Raw genomic sequence first — 23305 nt, 5'->3', positions numbered from 1 at the left:
AACATGAAGATGCCCAGAGAGCAAGGGAAAATTAAGCACAGATAAGGAATGGGATCATATAAATGATTTTTATCCAAGATGCAAAGGGAATGTGTGGCCATATTAAAACTCTATACATTAAAATTAATAACTTCTATTCACCAAAAGACAGCATAGAGAAGTGACAATGCAAGCAAGCTACAAACTGGGAGAAGGTAACAGCAAAATATATAATCAACAGAAAATCAGTAATCATAATACAATTTTAGAAACTACAAAATCAGTTAAATAATAAATTGAAATTTTTATGAAGCTAAAGACACAAAAAGACATTTCATAGAATTTCACAAAAGAGAAAACACCAGTGGTCACAAATGTGGGGAAAAAAGGGTGTAACACCTCCTTAATAATCAGGGAAAGACAAAGAAAGACGGAAGATGCTACACACCAGACTGGCAAAAATTAAGAAATTAAATATTTAACCAAGTGCTAGTGAGGATAGCAAGAACTCTTAAGCACCACTGATGAGAACATAAATTGGAACTATACACTGGAAAACAATCTGTCTTGTAAAGTTTAACATACTCCAAACCCTAGCAATATATACACTTAGACATATAAGCTAAAAAAACTCTTGCATAAATGCACCAGGAAACAAATACAAAAAATATTAACAGCAGTATTGTTCTTAAAGTCAAAAACTTTAAATATCCAAATGTCCACCAACCCAAATGTCCAGGAAAAGAAATTGGGTATTTTCATTGACAAGTATTGAGTATTACACAATTACACACAAAAAAATATGGGTAGCTGTTAGAATCATTATTGAATAAAAACACAAGTCACAGAAAACATATAACATTTTCATGCAACTCAAAAAAACCTAAATATATTTTTGTCATTTGCATAATAAAACCATGCTGGAAAGAATAAAGAATTTATGGCAGTCATCTACCCATGGTAGGGTAAGAAGGGGAGGGCAATAAAAAGGTACATATGATATATATAATAATACCGGTAACATTCAAGTTTTTTATTTGGGTAGCAGATTCATGGTGTTCATTTTATTATATTTCACAGTATCCTCACAAATATATCTTGTGGGCTATAACAAAAGATTCTAGGAAGAAAACAATAAATAAGGATAAGGTGACTACTTAACCACCTGAATTGGGACACTTCTGTGAACAATTACACCTGAAAATAGATGTAAACTATGACAATAAGAAAGAAATGGCAATAAGAAAGTTTAAATAAGACACTCACGTAAAACCAGACATGTGTTATAATATTCATATTTACCAAATTTTAGTAAGTACAAAGGCCCCACTATCAAGTAGAAATAGTACATAAATTTAATGAAACTATACTCAAAATGGTAGATTAAGATATAACACTATTTCATAAGCAACATATACAAAAAAGAATAACTTAAGAAATAGACAGCCAATGTTATTACCTACAAAAAAGATTATATGCTTTTAAAGACTTTACAATCACTTAATATTTATTGGTACATAACATACTACATGACATTTCCCACAAAGCTATTCCTAGATTTAGCTGTTTTGCTTTCTAATCTTCAGTGGCAAGGTATGAAACCTTTTTTACTTCAGGCTTTGAGCCCCCTTAGCCTTCTTCCTCAACTACCCTTTTCCTCTCCCTCAGAATTTGTGTTTGCTGCCTCTTTTTTTTCTTCTTTTAGGGGGGTCTAAAACAGTGCCTGGCACATAGTAGGCACTCAATAAATACTTGTTTGTTGAATGTCTCCTCTCTCTTTCCACTCTGGGAAACCTAGATTTCTGACCTTTTGGGTAACCCTGTATTTCCTTCTGGTGCCCATTCCTCCCATCTGTCCAGTTAATATTGCCCTCTGTTTTTAAAATAATTCTAAGAAGCTGGGTCTCATCCAGATGCCATTTGGAATCAACTGAGTGCTGAAAACCCAGATGTCGACCATCATCCTAAGCCCAAGTAGTAGCAAAGTGGGGTGGGGGCGGGAGAAGTCACTGCGAGGAAGGAATGGGATTGTCCATTCTAGAACAGATTTGGAGAGGGAAATCCAGGCTTTTAAGTCAACTTCTAGGTATTTGCATGTTCCATCTCTCAGCTTCAAGGGAGGTGTTAGCAGTATTATCTCCATTTTCAATCTCTCTCCAAGCTCTGCTCTTTGGAGGGTTCTGCCCCACTCTGTGGAGTGGAATGCTCCCCTCTCCACCTCACTCATACATTGGGTTCCTTCCTTTCCCTTGGAGAAGGGGATCAGGAGGGGAGAGAGACCAGCCTTGGGCCCTAAGCCTCCAGAAATGCCCTCGCCATCCCTACCTTTTCTTACCCACAAAATGTAGTAACATCCCTGACTTGTGTGGAAAGGTGTATACTGCCACCTAAATGAGTCATTCCCCAGAGAGGGGACAGGACACCCTCTTTTTTGCAAATCTCATCTCTTTGCTGTTGCCTTTTTTCTCCCTACCCTTGGTTTTGTCATATCCTACACTTCAGATTTCTATTTTGTGTTGAACTTGCTGCTTTTTTTCATATTGAAAAGATGACAATGCCCCAAAAGCCAAAAATAAATGGGAATTGAAAAAAAATATATATATACTGCCATGGAGTGATTTCCAGTAAAAAAGCCAAGCTATAAAACATTGTGTATACTGTGCCACGTTTTACCTAATGTTGTGGGAGGGAGAGGGTAGGAAAAAATTCACCTTATATTAAGTAAAAAAGGGATAAACCAAAAAATTTATGAAAACAGATACCGATAATGGCAGAGAAAAAACAAGCAGACCAGACAGGAGTAGAAGGCTAGATTTCTCTGTAGAAAAGTAGTGTATTATGAAGCTTTTCAGAGAAACTATAGCCTGTATTATAGTTTTGACTTTGGAAAATGTAAAGTGAAAAAAATCCCTAAAAATTAAAAACAAATGAAAACAAACCTAACTACCAACTTGGGCAGTAAAACTACACAGAGAATTATTTCAATAAAATTTAAAATTCTGTAATTGTACTATACTGTATACTCTTTGTGGAATATAATTTAAGGACAAAAGTGACTGTAAAAAAAACTATATTCAATATTACAATGTTAGTGTAATACTGATGTTGCTTCCTAAAAAACTAGTTATTTGTTTATATATGTAACAATGTCAATGTTAGCAAGATTTTTCAGTGTACAGAGACAGAAATATAACATATAAAATCTTCTAAAGATAGAAGTAAAAACTGTGTTACCTTAAATATGAACTGGAAATTACAAATGAGCTCATAATGTACTTCTATCTTTTAAAAAAACTGTCCACTGAAAGGGCCTTAAAATAATAACAACCTAAAACCAATTAGCATCTTGGTACTCGTATTATTCTGGTTTCTAAGGACCATTTCCTACCCATAGGAACCAGGACTTTTTAAAGAAATACCTGATTAAAGGTCTGGAGCAAAAAATGATACTTTAAGCAAGTATCAAAGCTATTGGTGTTCTGAGCTCTTGCAGGCCCAAGATGAAACAATTTAAGCATTTAAAAAAGAAAGATCACTGCAATAGAATGAAAAATAAATGTTAAAATCTTTGCTTTCATAATGATGCTAACAACAAAAAGGAACTCACATTGGTTATGTGGAGGTTGCTGGGGTACCAACTCCACAGAAAAAGTTTTTAAAAAGTCAAAAATCTGTCCTGCTTTTCTTATAAAAAGGATTCTTCAATGTGACCAAATAGTTGATGGATAAAGTTCTCAATAGATGAATTTTAACCAATACATGCCAAAAAAAAAAATAAAAACTGTCATTTTTGCAATACCCAATAAAATTATGCAATCATTGGTTACTAAAAACTATTAGTTGAAAGGATGATGCAGCCCTCTATAATGGATGCATCATCAAAGCTGACACTTCACCCTACTGATAAATGTTAACATCACAAAGAGATAACATTCTGTTCCTCTTAGTGTGATAAATACAATACAAATTACATAGAATACATCTACAAAATATTCTTTTTAAAAATTAAGCCTGAGGCCGGGCGCGGTGGCTCACGCCTGTAATCCTAGCACTCTGGGAGGCCGAGGTGGGCGGATCGTTTGAGCTCAGGAGTTCGAGACCAGCCTGAGCAAGAGCGAGACCCCATCTCTACTAAAAATAGAAAGAAATTGTATGGGCAGCTAAAAAAAATATATATATAGAAAAAATTAGCCGGGCATGGTGGTGCATGCCTGTAGTCCCAGCTACTCGGGAGGCTGAGACAGGAGGATCGCTTGAGCCTAGGAGTTTGAGGTTGCTGTGAGCTAGGCTGACGCCACGGCACTCACTCTAGCCTGGGCAACAGAGTGAGACTCTGTCTCAAAAAAAAAAAAAAAAAAAAAAAAAATTAAGCCTGAATCACATCACACCTCATCTAACTACAAGTTCACAGGAAATTCAGAGGATATGGGGAACGTATGAAATGACAATATGGAGGTATAATCAGCTGAATCCAGAAAGTAGAGACTGTACAAATGACTCAGTTTCTCTAACAAAGAAAAGGCAAGGAAAATGAAAGGAAAAAAAATATTTTGAATACTATTGGAGATTAGATGATATTAAGAAATTATTTGGCCGGGCGCGGTGGCTCACGCCTGTAATCCTAGCACTCTGGGAGGCCGAGGCGGGTGGATTGCTCAAGGTCAGGAGTTCGAGACCAGCCTGAGCGAGACCCCGTCTCTACTAAAAATAGAAAGACATTATATGGACAACTAAAAATCTATATAGAAAAAATTAGCCGGGCATAGTGGCGCATGCCTGTAGTCCCAGCTACTCGGGAGGCTGAGGCAGTAGGATCGCTTAAGCCGAGGAGTCTGAGGTTGCTGTGAGCTAAGCTGACGCCACGGCACCCACTGTAGCCTGGGCAACAAAGTGAGACTCTGTCTCAACAAAAAAAAAAAAAAAAAAGAAATTATTTTAAATTTTACTAGGTATATTAATAGTATCAACATCACCTTTGAGAGAGATTATATTTGTTAGAGATACATACTGATGTATCTGGGGATGATATGAAATTATCTGAGATTTGCATGAATATTCTCCAACAGAAAAAGAAAAAAACTGTTATCCTATTCCCTCTACTTTTGTGTATTTTGAAACTTTTATAAGGAAGTTTTAAAAATGAAAAAGAGAACTCTAAAAGTCACATATTGCCAAAGCAATCAACTGATCCATCCTTAACCTTGAATGCATTTTTAAAACAAGAAAATAAAGGAGTTCAGGGTCAACTTAAAGTGTACAAAAAACAAAAAACAGCAAAATAAATCTAGTGTAAGGCAGAAAAAGATAAAAACAAAAATTAGTGAATTATGAAACAAAAAGAAGTAATCACAAAAGCCAGTTCTTTGAAAAGACCGGTAAAGTAAGTTTTGTGGCATGACAAATCAAAAAATAGGAGAAAATACAAATGCTCAATGTTAATAAAAACCTGAAAAATGTTATACAATTTTGAGAAATTTGAAGTTCTCAATAAAACAGATAACTTTCTGGAATAGTACTGAATAACTGAATAAACCAATACATTCAGGAAAGGCTGAACTACTTGTGAAAATATCCCTGGTTACCTCATCCCTTACATATAAGGTTTGTAAAATCACTGTAATATATAGGGAAAATGATGGGAAGTACATACAAAGATGACTAACTAGCGACAGGATTATTGGTGATTTTCCTCTTTACCTAAATTAAGTTTTCTGCATTAAGCGTGTCTTTTACCATTACAGAAAATATTGTGTAGAAGAAAGTGAAAAAATTTTCAAAGAAATGTTACAGTTCTCTGCCTTTCAGCTCAAATATTGACATTTTATTTTATTTATAATGCAAATACAATACTCTCCCAATTAGTTAATCGAACTACTAAATTTTACACAATTATAAACAAAATCCAGAAAGTCCTCACAGAACTCAGCCAACTGATCTTAAAATACATATAGTAAAGAAAATGCCCAGTTTTAAAGAATAAAGTTTTGAAATTCACTCTACAAGATTCCAAGATTTACTCTAACACCATAATAATTAAGACACTGTGATACTGGTACAGAAATAGACAAATAATAAAACAAAATACATATACCAGAAATAGTTCCATGAATACATGGAAACTTGAAGAGCTGAGAATGCAGCTTATTGGAGAAAAGATGAACTAGTTAATTGAGTACTAAAATTGTTATCCATATAGGAAAAATAATTAAATCTATAAAACACACTACACAAAAACTTAAATTCCAAGTAGACTGAGGGCCTAAATGTGAAAAATCAAAAATTTTAAATACAATAAAATCCACAAACCTACATGTAAGACCTTGAGTTAAAGAAAAATTTTTTAAAAGAAAAATATTACATTAATATTTGCAACTTCTACTCATCAATGTAAAAAAAAACACAGAGAGGAAGGAATTATCTGTAGGACATATAACTAACAATTAGTATCTTCAGTATATAAAATCTCCTTTAAAAAGATAAAAACCACATAAAAAAACAAAATGGACAAACTATATAAATAGGCATTTAATGGAGAAGAAGCATTAATGGCCAATAAACTAATAAAACATCATTAAAATATCAATAGAGAATTCAAATTAAGCTCACAAAATACTATTCCCATGCACATTACATTGGCAACAATTAAAAACTCCAACAATGCCAATTTTCAGAAAAGATGTGTAGAAAGAAATAGGAATTCACATCTACCACTAACAGAGAGCAAATTAGCACAACCACCTAGGAAAGCAACATGCCAGTATTTGATTGCCTTGAAAACAGACACACTCTTTAACCCAGCAGTTCCACTTCTAGAGTAACTCTAACATTAATACATGTTGGAATATGCATAAGAATGTTTATAGTAGTTTGTAATGGACAAAATTAGAAATATTTAGCAAATCAACTTTGTCAAATATTGACAACCTTGATTATTTGTCAGTAGGATAATGATATAATCATATATTATATGGCAATTAATCAAGAGCTACATATGAATTAAAAAGACAAAAATAGCAAATGAACAAAAAGAGCAAGTTACAGAATACATTTGGCATGATAGTACATCTATACAGTTCAAACATGCAAAACAAAGCCATATATTGCTTGAGATAAAAGCACATAAACAAATGTAGTAAAAGAAAAATCCAGTGGAATGGTAAACACCAAATTTTGGATGGTTGTTACCTGCGGTGAAAGTTGGGGTAAAGTATATGCAGGGTGTCATGGACTGAATGTGTTTAAGCCTTAACACCCAATGTGACAGTATTTAGAGATGCAGGCCTTTGGAAGGTAATTAGGGTTTAGTGAGGTCATGAGAGTAGGGCAGTCATGATGGGATTAATATCTTTGTAAGATGAAACATCAGAGAGCTTATTCCCTTCACCCTCAGCGTGCTCACAGACAAAAAGGTAATATGAGGCACAAAGCAAGATGGTGGCTCACAAAGAAAAGGTCATGTGAGGCACAAAACAAGGTAAGATGTTGGCTGTCTACAAATCAAGAGAAGTGACCTCAGAATGAAATTTGGCTTGCCAGCACCTTGATCTTAAACTTCCCAGTCTTCAGAACTTTGAGAAAATAAAATTTGTTTTTTAAGCCACTATGGTGGTTCAATCTATGAACCAGGTGGTTTTGCAATCTATGGTATTTTATTATGGTAGCCTGAGTTAAGACACAAAGGACTTCAAATTGGTACACAATGGAACATTATGCAGCCTTTAAAAGGAAGGAAATCCTGTCACGAGCTGCAACATGAATGAATCTTGAAGACATTATGCTAAGTGAAATAAGCCACTTACACAAGGACAATAAAAGGCTGAGCATCCCTAATCTGAAAATCTGAAATGCAAAATCCTCCATCCAATGAGCATTTCCTTCGAGCACTATGTTAGTGCTCAAAAAAGTTCAGATTTTGGAGCATTTCAGATTTGGTTTCCATATTAGAGATGCTCAATCTGTACTGTATGATTCCATTTATATGAGGTATCTAAAGTGGTCAAATTCATAGATATAAAAAGTAGAATGCTGGTTACCAATGGCTGGGATTGGGCAAAAGGGGAGATTTTTAATGGGAATAGAGTTTCAATTCTGCAAGAAAAAAATGTTCTGAAGATCTGTTTCACAAAAATGTAATGCTGTTACATTGTTAAGTGTGTGCAAATATACAAACTATTTTAAGTTTAGTATTTTAAGCACATGTACATATAATTAAACTATTTTTTTGAGACAGCATCTCTCTCTGTTGCCTGGGGGTGGGGTACAGCAGCATCATCATGCCTCACTGCAACCTCAAACTCCTGGATTCAAGTGATCCTCCTGCTTCAGCCTCCCAAGTAGCTGGGACTACAGGCGTGTACCACCACGCCCTAATTTTTTGAATTTTTTTGTAGAGACAGGGTCTCATTATGTTGCTCAGGCAAGTCTTGAACTCCTGGCCTCAGGAGATCCTCCCACCTCAGTATCCCAAAGTGTTGGAATTACAGGGCACTTCAACTATTTACATGTATACTTAAAAGCAGTTGAGATGGTAAATTTTATGTTTTTTTACTACAATTTTAAAAAGATTTATATCAAGTTATATTAAGTTTTTTAAAGAAAACAGGAAAGTTCTATGTTTAACCAATCAAGCAAAATTATCATTAGATTAGATACTAGATATTATAAATGTAGACTATATTAGAAATGTGGACTATATAAAAAATATATAGGAAAGAACTTTTAAAAATTAGTGTCATCACCCTGAAGAAAACTACTCTATTTTTGTGTACTCCCCTCAAGCTTTTGGAGACACATATAAACTGTATGTATTTGTCAAAGCTACTTTTAATCCTACTTTTTTTCACACGTATTAAAAATATTTTAAAAACATCATTTGTAATGTTTATTAGTTCCCTGTATGAACATAATTTAGCCATTTTCTTATCACTGTACATTTGTTATTTCAATTTAATCTAAATAATGCTGTAATCAACATCTTTATATATAAAAAGTACATTTATCTGATCATCTTTTCCTTCCAAGACATAAAATACTGGGAACAAGAATATGAAACAAAACATTCTTTTCTAAAGCACATTAAGGTCTATTGATAAAACAACAATCTCAAATTGAGTATGTCACTGCAGAAATGCATTGTGAAAACCTAATAAAAAAATCAAAAATAAACCAGACTGTTTGCAAGGCCCAAAATCTCACTAAGCTACAAAAGGGTTCAATGTGCATTTTACTATACCATTAAGTTAAAAGACACTATATAAGATAATTTATATGTTTCTAAATACTACTCTTATATTAGAAGTATCTGTTTCAGTCCAGATTTTTTAAAGTGGCATTTTGCTATTTAAACCCCCATATATTTGCATGGTCCACGAGAAAGATAATAAACTGCTTCCACCTACATTATTGTCTTATTTAATCTTTACAACAATCATATGAGTTAGGAATTATTATCCTTATATTACAAATTAGGAAAGAGAGGTTCAGAGAATAAATGATCTGTTCATAATCACATGAAGAAGTAAAGCAAAGGTTCCAACCCAATCAATGTAAAACAAAGTGTTTTTTAAAACTACCTTATAAATTCACTCAAACAAAAGTCAAGCAAAAGTTTACATACCACTCCTTTTTATAATAGTGGAACTATTACAACAAAAAACTAGAAACAGGTATAGTAGATGTCTGCTACAATTTAAATAAATCAGGGGATATTTCTTTTAATAAAACAGCCAATAAATACTCGTGTCTTACATAAAACATTGGAAATACTTTGACTAGACAAATAGTTTGACTAGACAACTGTATCAAATTGCAAAGTATCTTAGAAGAAAAGGAGAACTATTAAAGGAAGTTCAACACTTACAAAACCTCACTCTGCAAAAGTTCATCATAAATGATGACTAGAGGCCTTAAAATAGCCCATAAATATTTAATCAACAGGGTGGATTGAAAGAAGGTCAGTTAAAAAAAAAAATACTACTACTACATATGAAAATATACGTAACAAGATTCAAGAATCAAGTTTATTTAAACATAAATACTGACACTAAAGAGAAATGAAAGCAGTTCAAATTTTCAAAGGTCCTCACTACAAATACTTTGTATTCAAAGCTTTCCACATTATTGCCAAAAACTATTTAAATTTTGTCTACTACTACTCTAACTCAATTTACATTCCAAACAAACTAGTTCCTTCCTCAGTATGTCCCAGTTTTCCTTCTCATTGATTTTGTTATTGTACCTTTCTCTACCTGATATGAACAAAGAATGATTCCACTCTTGTCCCTAACCTGACAACTAGAAAATTCTATTTTTAAAGGTTAAAAGGAATCATTCATAGAGCCTTCTGACACCATTAAAATATGAGCTCACTTTGTGTCCTATGCTTTCCTTTTCTTTTTCTGCTTTCTTTAGGATTACACATCATTAATTTTAGTCACACATCCTCCATTATTTTAGAAGTTACATACTCCATCTCCATTTTCACTATGTTCACCTTTACAATTTTAAAATGCAAACTTATCTACCACTTTGGACTTTAAATCTCTACCCTCCAGACTGGCACTGTCCAAAAGAAATGTAACATGAGCCACACATATAATCTTATAAATTTCTATTCACTGTCATTTAAAAAGTAAAAAGGTAACACATAACATATTTTAATCCGAAATATTGAAATATTATCAATTCAACATGTAACCCATATAAAAAATTGACATACTTTACATTCTTCTTTTATAGTAAGCCTTAGAAATCTGTTTACATTTTTCAACTAAAGGAGATCAATTTAGACTAGACATATGTCAAGTGCTCAATAACCGCATGACTAGTAGCTACTGTAATGTATGACACAGCTCCAATCAACATTAGATCACTGCAACTAAAACTCTAGTCACTCTACTAACTCTACATGTTATTATTATATTTTTATTTTTGGTTCTATTTTTTAAACCCCTATCAATCTCTGCTGTTACATTCTTATACCATTCAGTAATTAGATTTACCCACAGGCTTACCAATTTCTTGATTAGCCTTACTTCTACTTCAGACCTCCTTTCTGGTGTCCTTGGCCTTCTTCCTGAAGTACAACCTCTAGTAATTCCTTCAGTAGGTCTGTTGACAAATTTCTTTAATTGCTTTTTTGGAGGGAGAATGGAGTGCTTCAGAAAATGTCTTTATTTTGTTCTTATCCTTATGTGATAATTTAGCTGATTATAAAATAATAGATGATTACTTTCACGCAACACTTTGAAGAATTTATTCCACTATCTTCTGGATCTCCACACTAATCGTTCTTACTCCGTCTTAGGGAATCTGATTTTTCCCTGACTTCTTTAAAGATCTCTGTGTCTTTGGTGTTCTGCTCTTTCACTATGATGTGTCTAGGTTTTCTTGTGCCTCCTAAATCTAAGAATTCATGAAGCTCATCAATTCTAGAAAATTGTCAGCCTTTAGCATTTCAAATTTTTCCTCTCTGCTGTCTTCAATTTTTCTTTCTGTAACTCTAATTAGTTGTTCATTAGAACTTATCTTCCTTTCTTCCTCTTTTAACCCCTCTGCTATTTTCATCTCTTTATTGCTTTGTGGTAAATTCTGAGTTATTTTTATTTTTTGGTTCACTAATTCTCTTCAGTGCTGCCTGGCAGCTATTTTTAATCCGAATTCCAGGATCTCTTAGAAATTAATTTATCATATTTGATTTCCATTAAAGTGCTTCTTCCAAATTCGGATTTACAGAACAAACAACTACAATAACAACCATCATTTGAGCACTTACATGTCATACACTGTATTTTTTACACATTATCTAATCTTCAAAATAACTGTGAAGGTAGGTAGAATTAAGCTCATTTAAAAATGTGTAAAACAGGCTCCAAAGTTAACTTGTTCAATGTTAGAGGTCAAACCCTAGTCTGTTAATCCTAAACCACATGTTCTTAACTTGACAAGACCTTCAATTAAAAAAAACTCATCCATATCAATAGTTCCAATTTACATTGAATTTTAATATTGTACAGTATTTCCATTATATGAATTAAGTGAACTTTAAGACACATTTCTTTGTAGATATCCTTTAAGAATACTGATCAATATTATCTGAGAACAGACTATGCCTAGACCAAACAAGGTGAAAGAAAGTGTAAGAAATTTTCTGGAGAATAACATCACATACACAAAAAAAATCAGATACCATGTACTCTAATGAAAAAATATACCACCACTTAAAAACAGTATTACCAAAAACAAAAAGAGAATCTGAGGAAGTCTCTAGATCCAGCAACCAATTAACCAGAATTATAGAGAACATACTAAATTACAAATCAGAATACAATCAGTAAATGCAGATTGTGGGCAACTCTGTAAGACCAACAACCAGTGTTCTTCAACAAATAGAAATGCAACCCGCTCCCCCCAAAAAAAACCCAAAAACAGGGATAGAGGGAGAACTTGTAGATTAAAAGATATTTTTAAGACATAATATCAACCTAGAAAATGTGCTGACCTTGTCTTATCTCAATCCCCTCCCCCACTAAAAAACCCTATAAAAACACTATGACTTTTAGGAGACAATTAGAAATTTTAACACAAATTTAACATTTGATAATATTAAGTAACTGTTAATTTTTTTAGTGTCCTAACAGTATTGTGGTTATATTTTTAAAAAGAGAAAGAGAGAGTCCTTATCTTTCATAAATACATCTGCAACATTTACAGAGGAAACAACATGGCTATCTGGAATTTATTTAATTAACAGGAGAAAAGTACAGTTGGATATCACAGCTTTAGCTGTGGGTTGATTGCTGAGACTGATAGATACACAATGAATGACGTCTATTGTGATACTATTGTGTCTAAATTCACCACAATACTTATAAAAAGAACTGTCGCTCAAAAAAACATTTCTCATAACATTTGTGATACCTTATTACTTTTAAAGTAAAAGTATTGTTTCAACACCTTATCCTCTAATGTAGTATGCCTAGAACTAAATTAAGAAAGTTATTACAGTTTAACACAAACAGACCAAGAGACTAAAATAATTAAAAATTACAGAAATTCATTATCCTAAGTCAAAGCACTCCATGTAATACCAAAGTCAATCTTTTTTGGAGCTGTCTCCATATTCTAAAGACAGCAGAATGAGCTACTTCTATGTAGGAAACTTAAAGGTATGAAGAATAGCACCTACTACATGAAGCACAAATGTCATAACCAGTAATTGAAGCCTACTATAATTTGCCATCCTATCTTTCTCCTTGTAGCCTTAGACAAACCCTTAGCCATAAAAGCCAGATTATTCAACTCACTGCTCAATGGCTGTGAATTTGTACCAGCCTATAGATACAACTTTGGTCATGTCATTCTCTCAATGTGTATCGTCCTTCGCTCCCTCTCCACATCCCCCAACCTATCTACAAAGCACAGGTCACAGCCCACTACTTTAATAAAACCTACTCTGATCCTACCAACTGAAACTACTCTCTCCTACTGTAGATATAAGGTACTTAAAACCTTAGGTCCTTATCTTTCCAACTAGATAGATCTTAAAAGACAGATTCTTTTGGATCTCCAGCGAAAGGAATGTTGTACAATAAAATTGGCATTTACTTTTTTGTTCCTAAATGGCCCATGACACTTCTAGTCATTAAATATTAATTGATAGGATCACTGCCCTCCAGAAGCATATATTCTGTCTGGAGTGTTTTGGAATCAATTTCTAACACAGTGCTGTCATTTAGTAGACACAATAAAATGTCTATAAATTGAAATTCTAATAAAAATACCCTGGCAAGCATTATGTAGCTTTTGAGAAAAACATTTTCAGAAAAAACAAAATCTAAAAACCCATTTTTCTTGAAAGGGGGTTGAAGCAAATAAATACATAAATCAATAAAAATGCAAACAACACGAAGTTCTGAATAACATACCTATTATAACAAACCAGTTATTCTATTATAAAAAAACTATGTTTAGCAATACTTAATTGCAATTATCTAAGCAAGCCAATGATGGTAAATTCAATAAATAACCATATTACAATTTAAATTATGAGTTCACCCATTTACAACCACTGCTTTCAGAATATTAATAAAACCCAACTTGGAAAAAGCTAACTTATTTTAACAAATAGGTCCTTTATTAGTTGTCCAGTTATAACGTCTTGACTTAGTTAACTTACTAAAGAGAACTGCTATCAATTTCTCCATACTTAAAATCTGCATCTAAAATGTTAACATTTTACCATATTGGGTACCCGAATATTAATCCACAATTATTTCATGCATTTCCATCTTCCCAATAGGCCCATTATTTTGCAAGGATTTCACATTAGCAAAATGATTAAAAGTACAGAAACAAAACCCCTGAATTTACAAATTACAAAGAAAAAGCCAATTTAAAGAAAAGTAACCCATCTCATTAAAAACTCAATTTCCTTTCTTGTCTCAGTCTCACTAAGCTAAGAGTCTAAATCAACAAGAGTTGAGTAAGTACAACTTTATTTTTAAAAAATTAAATATGAGATTTCAATATATCCTAAAACCATAAAATTTGCATATTCTATACGTAGTGTACATTAACTTAGAAAAATACTTTTTCTGCATAATCACATTTAATCTTCACAATTATTAAAACACCATTTTAAAGATGAAGAAACTGAAGCTAAAAATGTATACGTGTCAAATAGATTTTTTAAAAAATTATACTTAGTAACTCAAAAGTATACATCATGCCCAAGATTAACAAAGAACGCCAAAAAATATAAAATTTCAAAGAAAAACACCTACAACACATATGAAATCATATGAAATCAATCGTCTTTTATACAAAGAGCTACGACAAATAAAGATTACCATTAAAATACGTTCAGTATACAAAGAGGCAGTTCACAGAAAATAAAATGCCAAATTTGAAAAAAATCTCACTCATTTCAAAATATAAATTACAAAATACTTTTATAACCTAAAATTAGGTAATATTCTAAATTTTGATAAAACCTAGAATTGGCAAGGGTATGAAAAAACAGGCACTCCCATACACAGTTATGGAAAATTAATGAGTGTTATGGCATTATGATTTTTAAATAACTTTGTAAGTATAAATTTCATTTGACATAGCATATTTACTTTTATTCTAAATATTCCCACACTTTATAACTACAAATGGAAACCAACCCAAAATATCCAACATAGGAACTAAACTGTGTATGTCAAGTAACTACACCATGGTACACACACAAGTATTCTCTATTGTCATTAACAAAGTATGAAGTAGACCTATAACTGCTGAGACCATATTATGTAATTCTTTTTTTTTTAAAAAAAGGTGGACTTCTACTTCCAGCCAAGACAGAGTAACATGAACCAGATTTGCCCTGCTGAAACAACTAAAAAAACAGGCAAACACATAGAACAGGTTTTCAAGACGCTGGACATCAAGCAATGATAAACAATGATCCCTGAAAGTCAGAAAACAAATAAGGTGAATCCATGTATGCCTCAGCTTATTCCCTGGGGTGTCCAGGCCATAGCAAAGATATAAGGAAATCAAGCTGAGCCTGGAACACTCCTTGAACTGAGAAAGAACCAAGAGTCCAAGAACATTAAACCAACCAGAGTTTGCATGTCAAAGTACCAGAAAAAAAGAGTTGCACAGAGAACTCCAGAAATCTGCAGAGGATCACCCCAGTATTTAGTGAATATGGCAACTGTTTTACAGGTAATGTAGAAAATATTATATTTATTGTTCATATCTTTTTAAAAGATAATTGGCTATTCAAACAAAAATAATGTAGTTTGTAATTAATACCATACATAGAAATAAAATGTATAACAACAGCACTAAGGCCAAGAGGAGAGAAGTAAATAACTCAACATACTATTATAATAATCAGATAGTGTGTGCGTGTGTGTGTGTGCGTGTGTGTAAGTGGTATAAATATCCATTGAGAGAAGATTGTGATAAGATTACAGACATATGCTATAAATCCTGAAGCAGCCACCAAAATAACAAAAAATTATAGCTAATCAGCTAACGAGATAAAACGGAATAAAATATGCTCAATACAAAAGAAAGCAAAAAAGGAGAAAAAAGGGAACAAAGAACACCAAGAACGAATAAAAAATAGCACAGTGATAGTTTTAAAATTAACCATACTAGTAACAACACTAAATGTAAATGGTCTTAACCAAAAAAGAGTTCTTAAGATGTAGAAAAAAAAGCAATTTCCAACTTTATGCTGTCTACAAGAAACATACTTTAAATCTAAGGATAAAAATAAGTTTAAAATAAAAGAATGGAAATAGACATATCCCATTCACAATACAGCAGAGATAGTTGTATTAATATTAGAAAAAGTAGATTTTAAAGCAAAGAATATTATCAGGGACAAATATGGTCACTGCAAAATAATAAAGATGATAAATACATCAAGGGGATATAGTAATCCTAAACATTTATGTACTAATTATAAAACTTCAAAATACATAAATCAAAAACTGGTAGAATGGCAAAGAGAAACAGACAAAACCACAAGTATAGGCAGAAATTTTAATATCCTCTCTTCAACTGATTTAACAATAGACCAAAAGTCAGCAAGGACAGACGAACAACACTCTCAATAAACATGACCTAAATGATATTTATAGACCACCACCCAACAACGGAATACACACCCTTACCAAAGGTACCTAAAACATTTAACAAGATATACTATATTTGGACCATAAAACAAGTCTCATGTCAACAAAAATTCAAGTCTTACAAAATAAGTTCTCTGGTCAGAATGGAATTAAAATTAAAATGCATAACAGAAAGGTGAAAAATTCCAAACATTATTAAATTACATACATACCAATAACTGATAGGTCAAAGAAATAAAAGCAAAGATTGGAAAGTATTATGAATTGAATGAAAATGCACACATCAAAATTTGAGGGATGCCATGAAAACAGTACTTAATAGGGAAATATATAGCACCGGGTATCCCTCTATAAGAAAAGGTAACATGTCAGTGACACTAAGTGGAAATAGAAGAGCAAACTAAACACAAAGCAGAAAAAAATAAAAATAGCAGAAATCAATAATATAGGAAATAAAAAAAACAGAGAAAACTCAATGAAACCAAAAGATCACCTTTTAGACATTAATAAAATCAATAAACTTCTTTCCAAAATGACAAGAAAAAAAGATGAAACAAATTCTCAATATCAGGAATGAGAGTTGCTATCACTACAGATATCAAAAGTATAAAAAGGTAGTATCATGAACAACTCTGTGCAAATAAATTTGGCAACTTAGAAGAAATGGACTAATTCTACAGAGGACACTAATTACCAAAGCTCACCCAAGAAGAAATAGATAACCTGAATAGCCCTGTATCTATTAAATAAATTAAATATGTAGTTTAAAACCTCCCCAAGAAGAAAACAAACATCAGGCTCACATGGCTTCACACTGGTGAATTGTACCAAACAACTAAGGAAGAAATAATACCACTTTGTTCACCCTAAAATCAGGAACAATGTAAAGATACCCACTCTCATCACTTCCATTCAACATCGTACTAGATGCCACAGGCAAGAAAAAGAAAAAAATGGCATCCAGATAGGAAAGGAACTGTCTAAAGACAACTGGACATAAACTGTCTATGTAGAAAATCCAATAGAATATATTTTAAAAATCTATTAGCTCTACTAAATGAGTTTAGCCAGTATGCAGACAAGAGCAATATGCAAAAATCACTTATTTCTATATATCAGTACCAAACAATTGGAACTTGAATTTTTCTAAATACTATTTACAACATCAAAAGATATGACATATTCAAGGTTAAATAGGACCAAAAAATGTACAAAATCTGTACACTGAAAACTAAAAACACTGCTTAAAGAAATTAAAGAAGACTTAAGTAAATGGAGAGATAAAGTGTTCATGGGTAAGACTCAACATTGTTAAGATGTCAATTTTCCCCAAATTGCTCTGAAGATTCAAGTCAAATCCAATAAAACCCCAACAGTTCTTCTAAAAACTGACTCATAAGAAAATACAAAGGACTCAGAAGAGTCAAAACAACTTTGAAAAAGAACTAAGTTGGAGGACCAAAATCAACTGGTTTCAAGATTCAATATAAAGCTATAGCTACAGTGATTAAGACAGTCTGTCTTTGACATCTAGGTAAAGAAAAATGAGTCCATGGAAAAAGAGTAGAGTACAGAAATACAATAATATGTAGAGAGAATTGATTTTTGACAAAGCTGCAAAGCCAATTCAATGGAGAAAGGATAGTCTATTCACCAAATGATGCTGGAAACACTAGATGTCCACATCCCAAACCAAAAACTTTTGAGCCCTTTGTACCATATCCAAAATATTAACTTAAAATGGAACAGAGACCTAATGTTACATCAAAATACAAAGCTGCTGTTAGAAAACAAAAGAGAAATCTTTGTGAATTTAGGTTAGGCAAAAAAAAGCTTAGATGTGACATCAAAAGCACAATCCACAAAAGAAAAAACTGGTTAACCAAAGTCCATCAAAATAACTGCTGCTCTTCAAAAGACACTGCTAAGAAAGAAAAGAGAAGTGGCAGAAAATATCTGCAAACCATTTATCTGGCACAGGACTTGTAATCACAATGAAGACCTGTCAAAACTCAAGAAAAAAGAAATAACACATAAAAAGTGGGGCAATTTAAACAGACACTTCATCAAAGGTGAATAGTTGACCAAAAACCACATAAAAAGCTTCTCAATATCATAGATATTAGAGAAATGCTAATTAAAACCACAGTAAGGTTATCACTTCATATCCACTAGAATGTCTATAACCAAATAGACAAGACAATAATAGGCACTGGAGAGGATGTGGAGGGACTGGAAATCTCATACACTGCCAATGGCAATATAAAATGGTACAACTATTTAAAAAAAAAATTTGCAGTTCCTTAAAAAGTTAAACATATGCCTATACCATATGATTTAGCCATTCTAATCACAGGCCTCCCCAAAAGAAACGAAAGCACATATACACAAAAGGACTTATAAGAAATTATTTACAGTAACTATATTTAATAGCCAAAACTGGAAACAATACACATGTCCATCAAGAGTTGAACAAATTGCCATATAGCCATACAGTATATTATTAAGCAATAAAAAGGAATAGACTAGAGATACACAGTGTAATTTCAAAATAATTACGCTGCATGAAATAACCTAGACAAAAAAGGGTACATACATAATTACAATTATTTAAAATTCTAAAAAATGCAAACTAATCTATAGTGACAGAAAGCAGATCAGTGGTTGCGGGAAGAAAGTCAAAAGGGAGGAATTACAAAGGGGCAAGATGATATTTTTGAGAGTGGTGTTCATTATCTTGATTGTGGTGATGATTTCATAGATGTGTACATATGTCAAAACAATATATACTTTAAATGAATAGTTTATGTAAAGCTATTTTTTTTAAAAAGGCAAAATGTGAGCCAGAACAAATAGTTTGAATCCTTTGTGTAAACAAAGGTGTTTATATGTGAGGTAATACATAAACTAATAATTTCAGAAAGAAATGCACAAAAAATTTTAACACCATTATCTACACCTAAGAAATAAAAAACAATGAATCAGGGAGAAATATCTTTCACTTCAAATTTTTTTTAAACATACATATGTATTACTTTCTTTAAAGAAAATTAAAAACTTTTTTAAAGCAAGCTCAATTACTTGTACATAGGCCTGACACCACAGCAAAAATTCCTAACCATTATCCTAGAAAATTAGATAAAACTTTATTCAAACTCTTAAACAATGTATTTTTTAAATGGTTAGCAATTTTTTTTTTTTTATCATTTTCTAATGTTTTTCCCTCAAACAACTAATTTTCAAAATTGGTGTAACCAATACATCATTGTATCTGGACATTCTCTTCAGAGTCTCCTCACTTTTTTTCTGCCTACTCATTCTGGGTCTTGTCTATAAATTCTCTTTCTCCTTATCCACTAACAGTGGACAACTTAGACTTACATCATTTATTCTTTCACAAAATTCACAGAGGAAAATTGTTTGGTAACTACAACATCTACATTTTGCACTCTTCAGCTATTCCTGATTTCTAATCCTATAGCTATCTCAACCTGGAAAACATAATTGCCAACTAAAACTAAATACACTTTCCCCAAAACAGAGTTTGTTGTTTCTCTTCCAGTATGCAAAATATGAACTCAAAAAACAAGGCTAAATATTAAAGGATGGACAAGTATCTAGTTCACTATAGGGCAGAGGACAGAAAATAAGCAAGAAAACAATAATATCTCCAAAGTATTCTAAAGAATTATCAGACCACCCTGAATGCAATTTTAAGAATTCCAAAAAATATTCTGAACAGTCAGCATGACTGGTCAGCATCACTGGTCAGCATCACTGGACTAAGCACACAGCCTCTCAGAGCAGACAGGCTTGCAAACAAAAAATTATAATATACCATGATGTTAAAACAAAGCCCTAAGCATTACAACTAAAGTTTAAAGGATGAATAGTTTTCCTAGCCAAAAAGTGCGTGAGGAAGGATTCCAAAGGGTCTCTACCATAAGGTCTATCTTCCATTAATAGAAAGACAAACCAACTCTTAACTTCTGACTCAAATTTGAAGGTAATTGCCTAAACAATTTTCTTTTCTTTTTAAGAGTCAGGACAACTCATTGCTAATGTGTCCCTTATTATTGACAAAAATATTTTTCATTTTCATAACACAAGAGTAAAAAAAAAATCTTAGATTAACAAAATTATATGACTTAAGTCAAACCACTTATGATCCATTCAAAATCCATTGTTTCCACTCAGAAAACCAGGATATCATTTTGTGTTCACAAGAAACCATGTGTGAAAAGCATTTTTAATTCCATGAACACCATTCATACTTTCTTTAAAATGTTCTTACAGATTACCAGTTCTAGAAAAACTTACAGTTGTCTATTTAGATTATTAACTATACAGGCAACTTTACAAATTAAAGGAAACATTTTACACTTGGCTTTTATTAGCTACATTATAGTTTTCAAAAGCTAACTGAAATTTCCCATTAATTATGATAAGAGTAGATCCAACAATCCAGTTTTCATATTAGTTTCAAACATAATCTTTTCCTACCTTCACACCAACTGCAACCTCAGTGACAATTCTGAAAAGAAAAAATAAATAGTTTCAACTCATTATTCTTCTAGTAATCACTGTTTGACTCTAAAACTTTTTAGGGTAGCTCTCACCGTTCATAAATCTTCAGACACAACACAGATGGGAAAAAACCACACAGACGGTCAGTGACACTTCTTAGTACTATTATCAACCTGACTTTCTAGAAATAACTTTCAACGTGAAATGAAATTCAGTAAACTTGTACTATCTTTTTTAACAACACTTTCAAGGCAAAAAGAACAAAACCCAAAACACTATAATGCCATTTCTACAATGCTACTACACTTAAATTAATAATTCAACACTTAAACTCTTTAGTAGTCTGGATAGAATCTAGGAATCAGGAAACATGAATTCCAGTGCAATCAATTTCTCTGTTGATAGGGAGGAATACAAAACTTCTCTGGAGTTATCTCACCAAAAAAATGCTCTCTAGATAACCTCTAGGAAGATTTAAATTCCGTAAGTCTCTTTACTTTTTCAAGATCTTCATTTAATATCTAAAAAAAAAAAAATCACCAAACTCAACGCTTAAGCCAAATAAACTCATTTTACTTTTGACTTTTCCAATACTGTCACTGATTTTAATAAATGTACTTGCGAAGTACGGTTTGTATCCCCCCCCCAAACGGGCTTACTGCTGTATTTTCGCCCTAAAGCGTGCTCCCTTTCTAACCATGAGTTAAATTACTGAGTGTGTTCAGATGTGGAGCGTTAGCACCAGAGAGACATTGGTCGGTATCATTTCCCAGAGCCCTTGCCTCACCTCAGCATTCTATCTTCACTCTTAGGCTTTCAAAGATGCAGCATGGTTCTCGCTTCTGTAGTTTTTGTTTTTCCAGAAACTGGCCAAAGTAGCTAAAAAAGATGGCCCTGGGTTGACTATCTGCTCTTGTTTCTGCCATGGCCGTTGGCCTTTGCCCATGTGACTGATGTGAACCTCAAACACTTCGTTTTTTAGATGATTTAATTTCTGGGCCCTTTTGCCAAGCCTTGAATGTTCTCATGCCTCACAAAAAGGCATTTTTTCTGCCTCCCGCCCCATTACCAGACTCAAATGAAAACAAAGGAGTATGACATCTGCCCTCCCCCTTCCTCCCGCCGCCGCACGCCCTCCCCCACTTCCCCAGCGGCTCCCACTTGGCTTTCCCCTGAGCTCCCGCCACCTGCATCTCTCCCAACCAAGGCGGGCCGGGCGAGGCCCGGCAGGCTAGGGGATGGCTGGGGGCCACAAGCGGTGCCTCTCTCCTCACCCCCTAGGGCCTGCCCCCGCCACAGGCCTCTCTCTGCCCACCTCACTCGCTCCCACAGCCGCCGCTACCCCAGGGTTCGGGTCCCCGGGTACGGATCGAAATGGCTCCTAGAGGGGGCAGGGACATGCGAGACGTTCTGGGGTTCCCACCCCACCCCCGCCACCAAGCCGATGCCCGCTCCCTCTCCGGGGTCGTCCCACCCCGCCATCGCCCCAATGCCTCCCCTGCCTCCAAGCCCGCTTTCTCCTCATTTTCTCGGCCACAGCTCGCCAGGGGAAGCAAAGGGAGGGGTGTGTGCGATGGGGCGGGGGTTGGGTAACGGCAGCCCAACCCTGGGAGGGGCGGCTGGAGGGTTTCTGTCCGATCCCGAACGGGACCGAAGAACGGTCCAACTCCTCTCCCACACACACCTCTTCGCCGGCCCGATTACATACCCGTCCATTGCCGAACCGGACAAAGCTTCGCTCACAAGAACCGAGCCACGCAGCCAGCGAGCCACACAAGCGGCGAGAAAATGGCGGCCAGGGCCCGACGGAAATTGCCGAAGGTGCCGAGGCGCACGGGGCAGCGCGCGGCAGCGGCGGCGACGGAAAAAGCCGAGCGCGCCGGCGCCCGGCAGCGGGAGGCGAGCGGCTAGGCGCGTGGACGAGGGGGAGTGGGCGCTGCCGCCGTCGCCTCCTCCGCGCCGCCGTGCTCCTGGCTCCCTCCGCCCTCTGGGACCTGGCCTGCTAGTGCTGCAGAGCGTGGCGTCCTGCGTTCCCCTCCCTGAGTTGTGTGCGTGGGACACCTCCCAACCCTCCACACCGTCTGTCTTGGACCTCAGGACGGTGGCCCTGGGCTGCAGGACTGCCCCCAGGCGGTCTCCACTTTTCCCTCCAATCCAAGTCC

The 23305-nt window shown here is 34.4% G+C and overlaps 1 protein-coding gene across 4 annotated transcripts in view; it reads right to left on the bottom strand.

Annotated features, from left to right (window-relative positions):
- PTBP2 (polypyrimidine tract binding protein 2) overlaps positions 1 to 22939 on the bottom strand; it is a 76067-nt gene extending 53128 nt beyond the window's left edge. For 2 of the 4 annotated variants that reach the window (XM_069478261.1, XM_069478262.1), the window contains exons 1-2: positions 22852 to 22939; positions 21120 to 21150 (exon numbers count right to left, since the gene is read on the bottom strand). In XM_069478261.1, the coding sequence (XP_069334362.1) occupies positions 21120 to 21150; positions 22852 to 22859 (39 nt within the window). In that variant the 5' untranslated portion in view covers positions 22860 to 22939. Of the gene's footprint in view, positions 1 to 21119; positions 21151 to 22827 lie in introns of all 4 variants that reach the window. The other 2 variants (XM_069478260.1, XM_069478263.1) reach the window with 2 other exon arrangements.
- Between the last annotated feature and the right edge of the window lie 366 nt (positions 22940 to 23305).

Source organism: Eulemur rufifrons, chromosome 8, assembly GCF_041146395.1.
Source record: "Eulemur rufifrons isolate Redbay chromosome 8, OSU_ERuf_1, whole genome shotgun sequence".
NCBI lineage: Eukaryota > Metazoa > Chordata > Mammalia > Primates > Lemuridae > Eulemur > Eulemur rufifrons.
The sequence above is the reverse complement of the archived record's forward strand: the minus strand, read 5'-3'. Positions and strand labels throughout refer to the sequence as shown.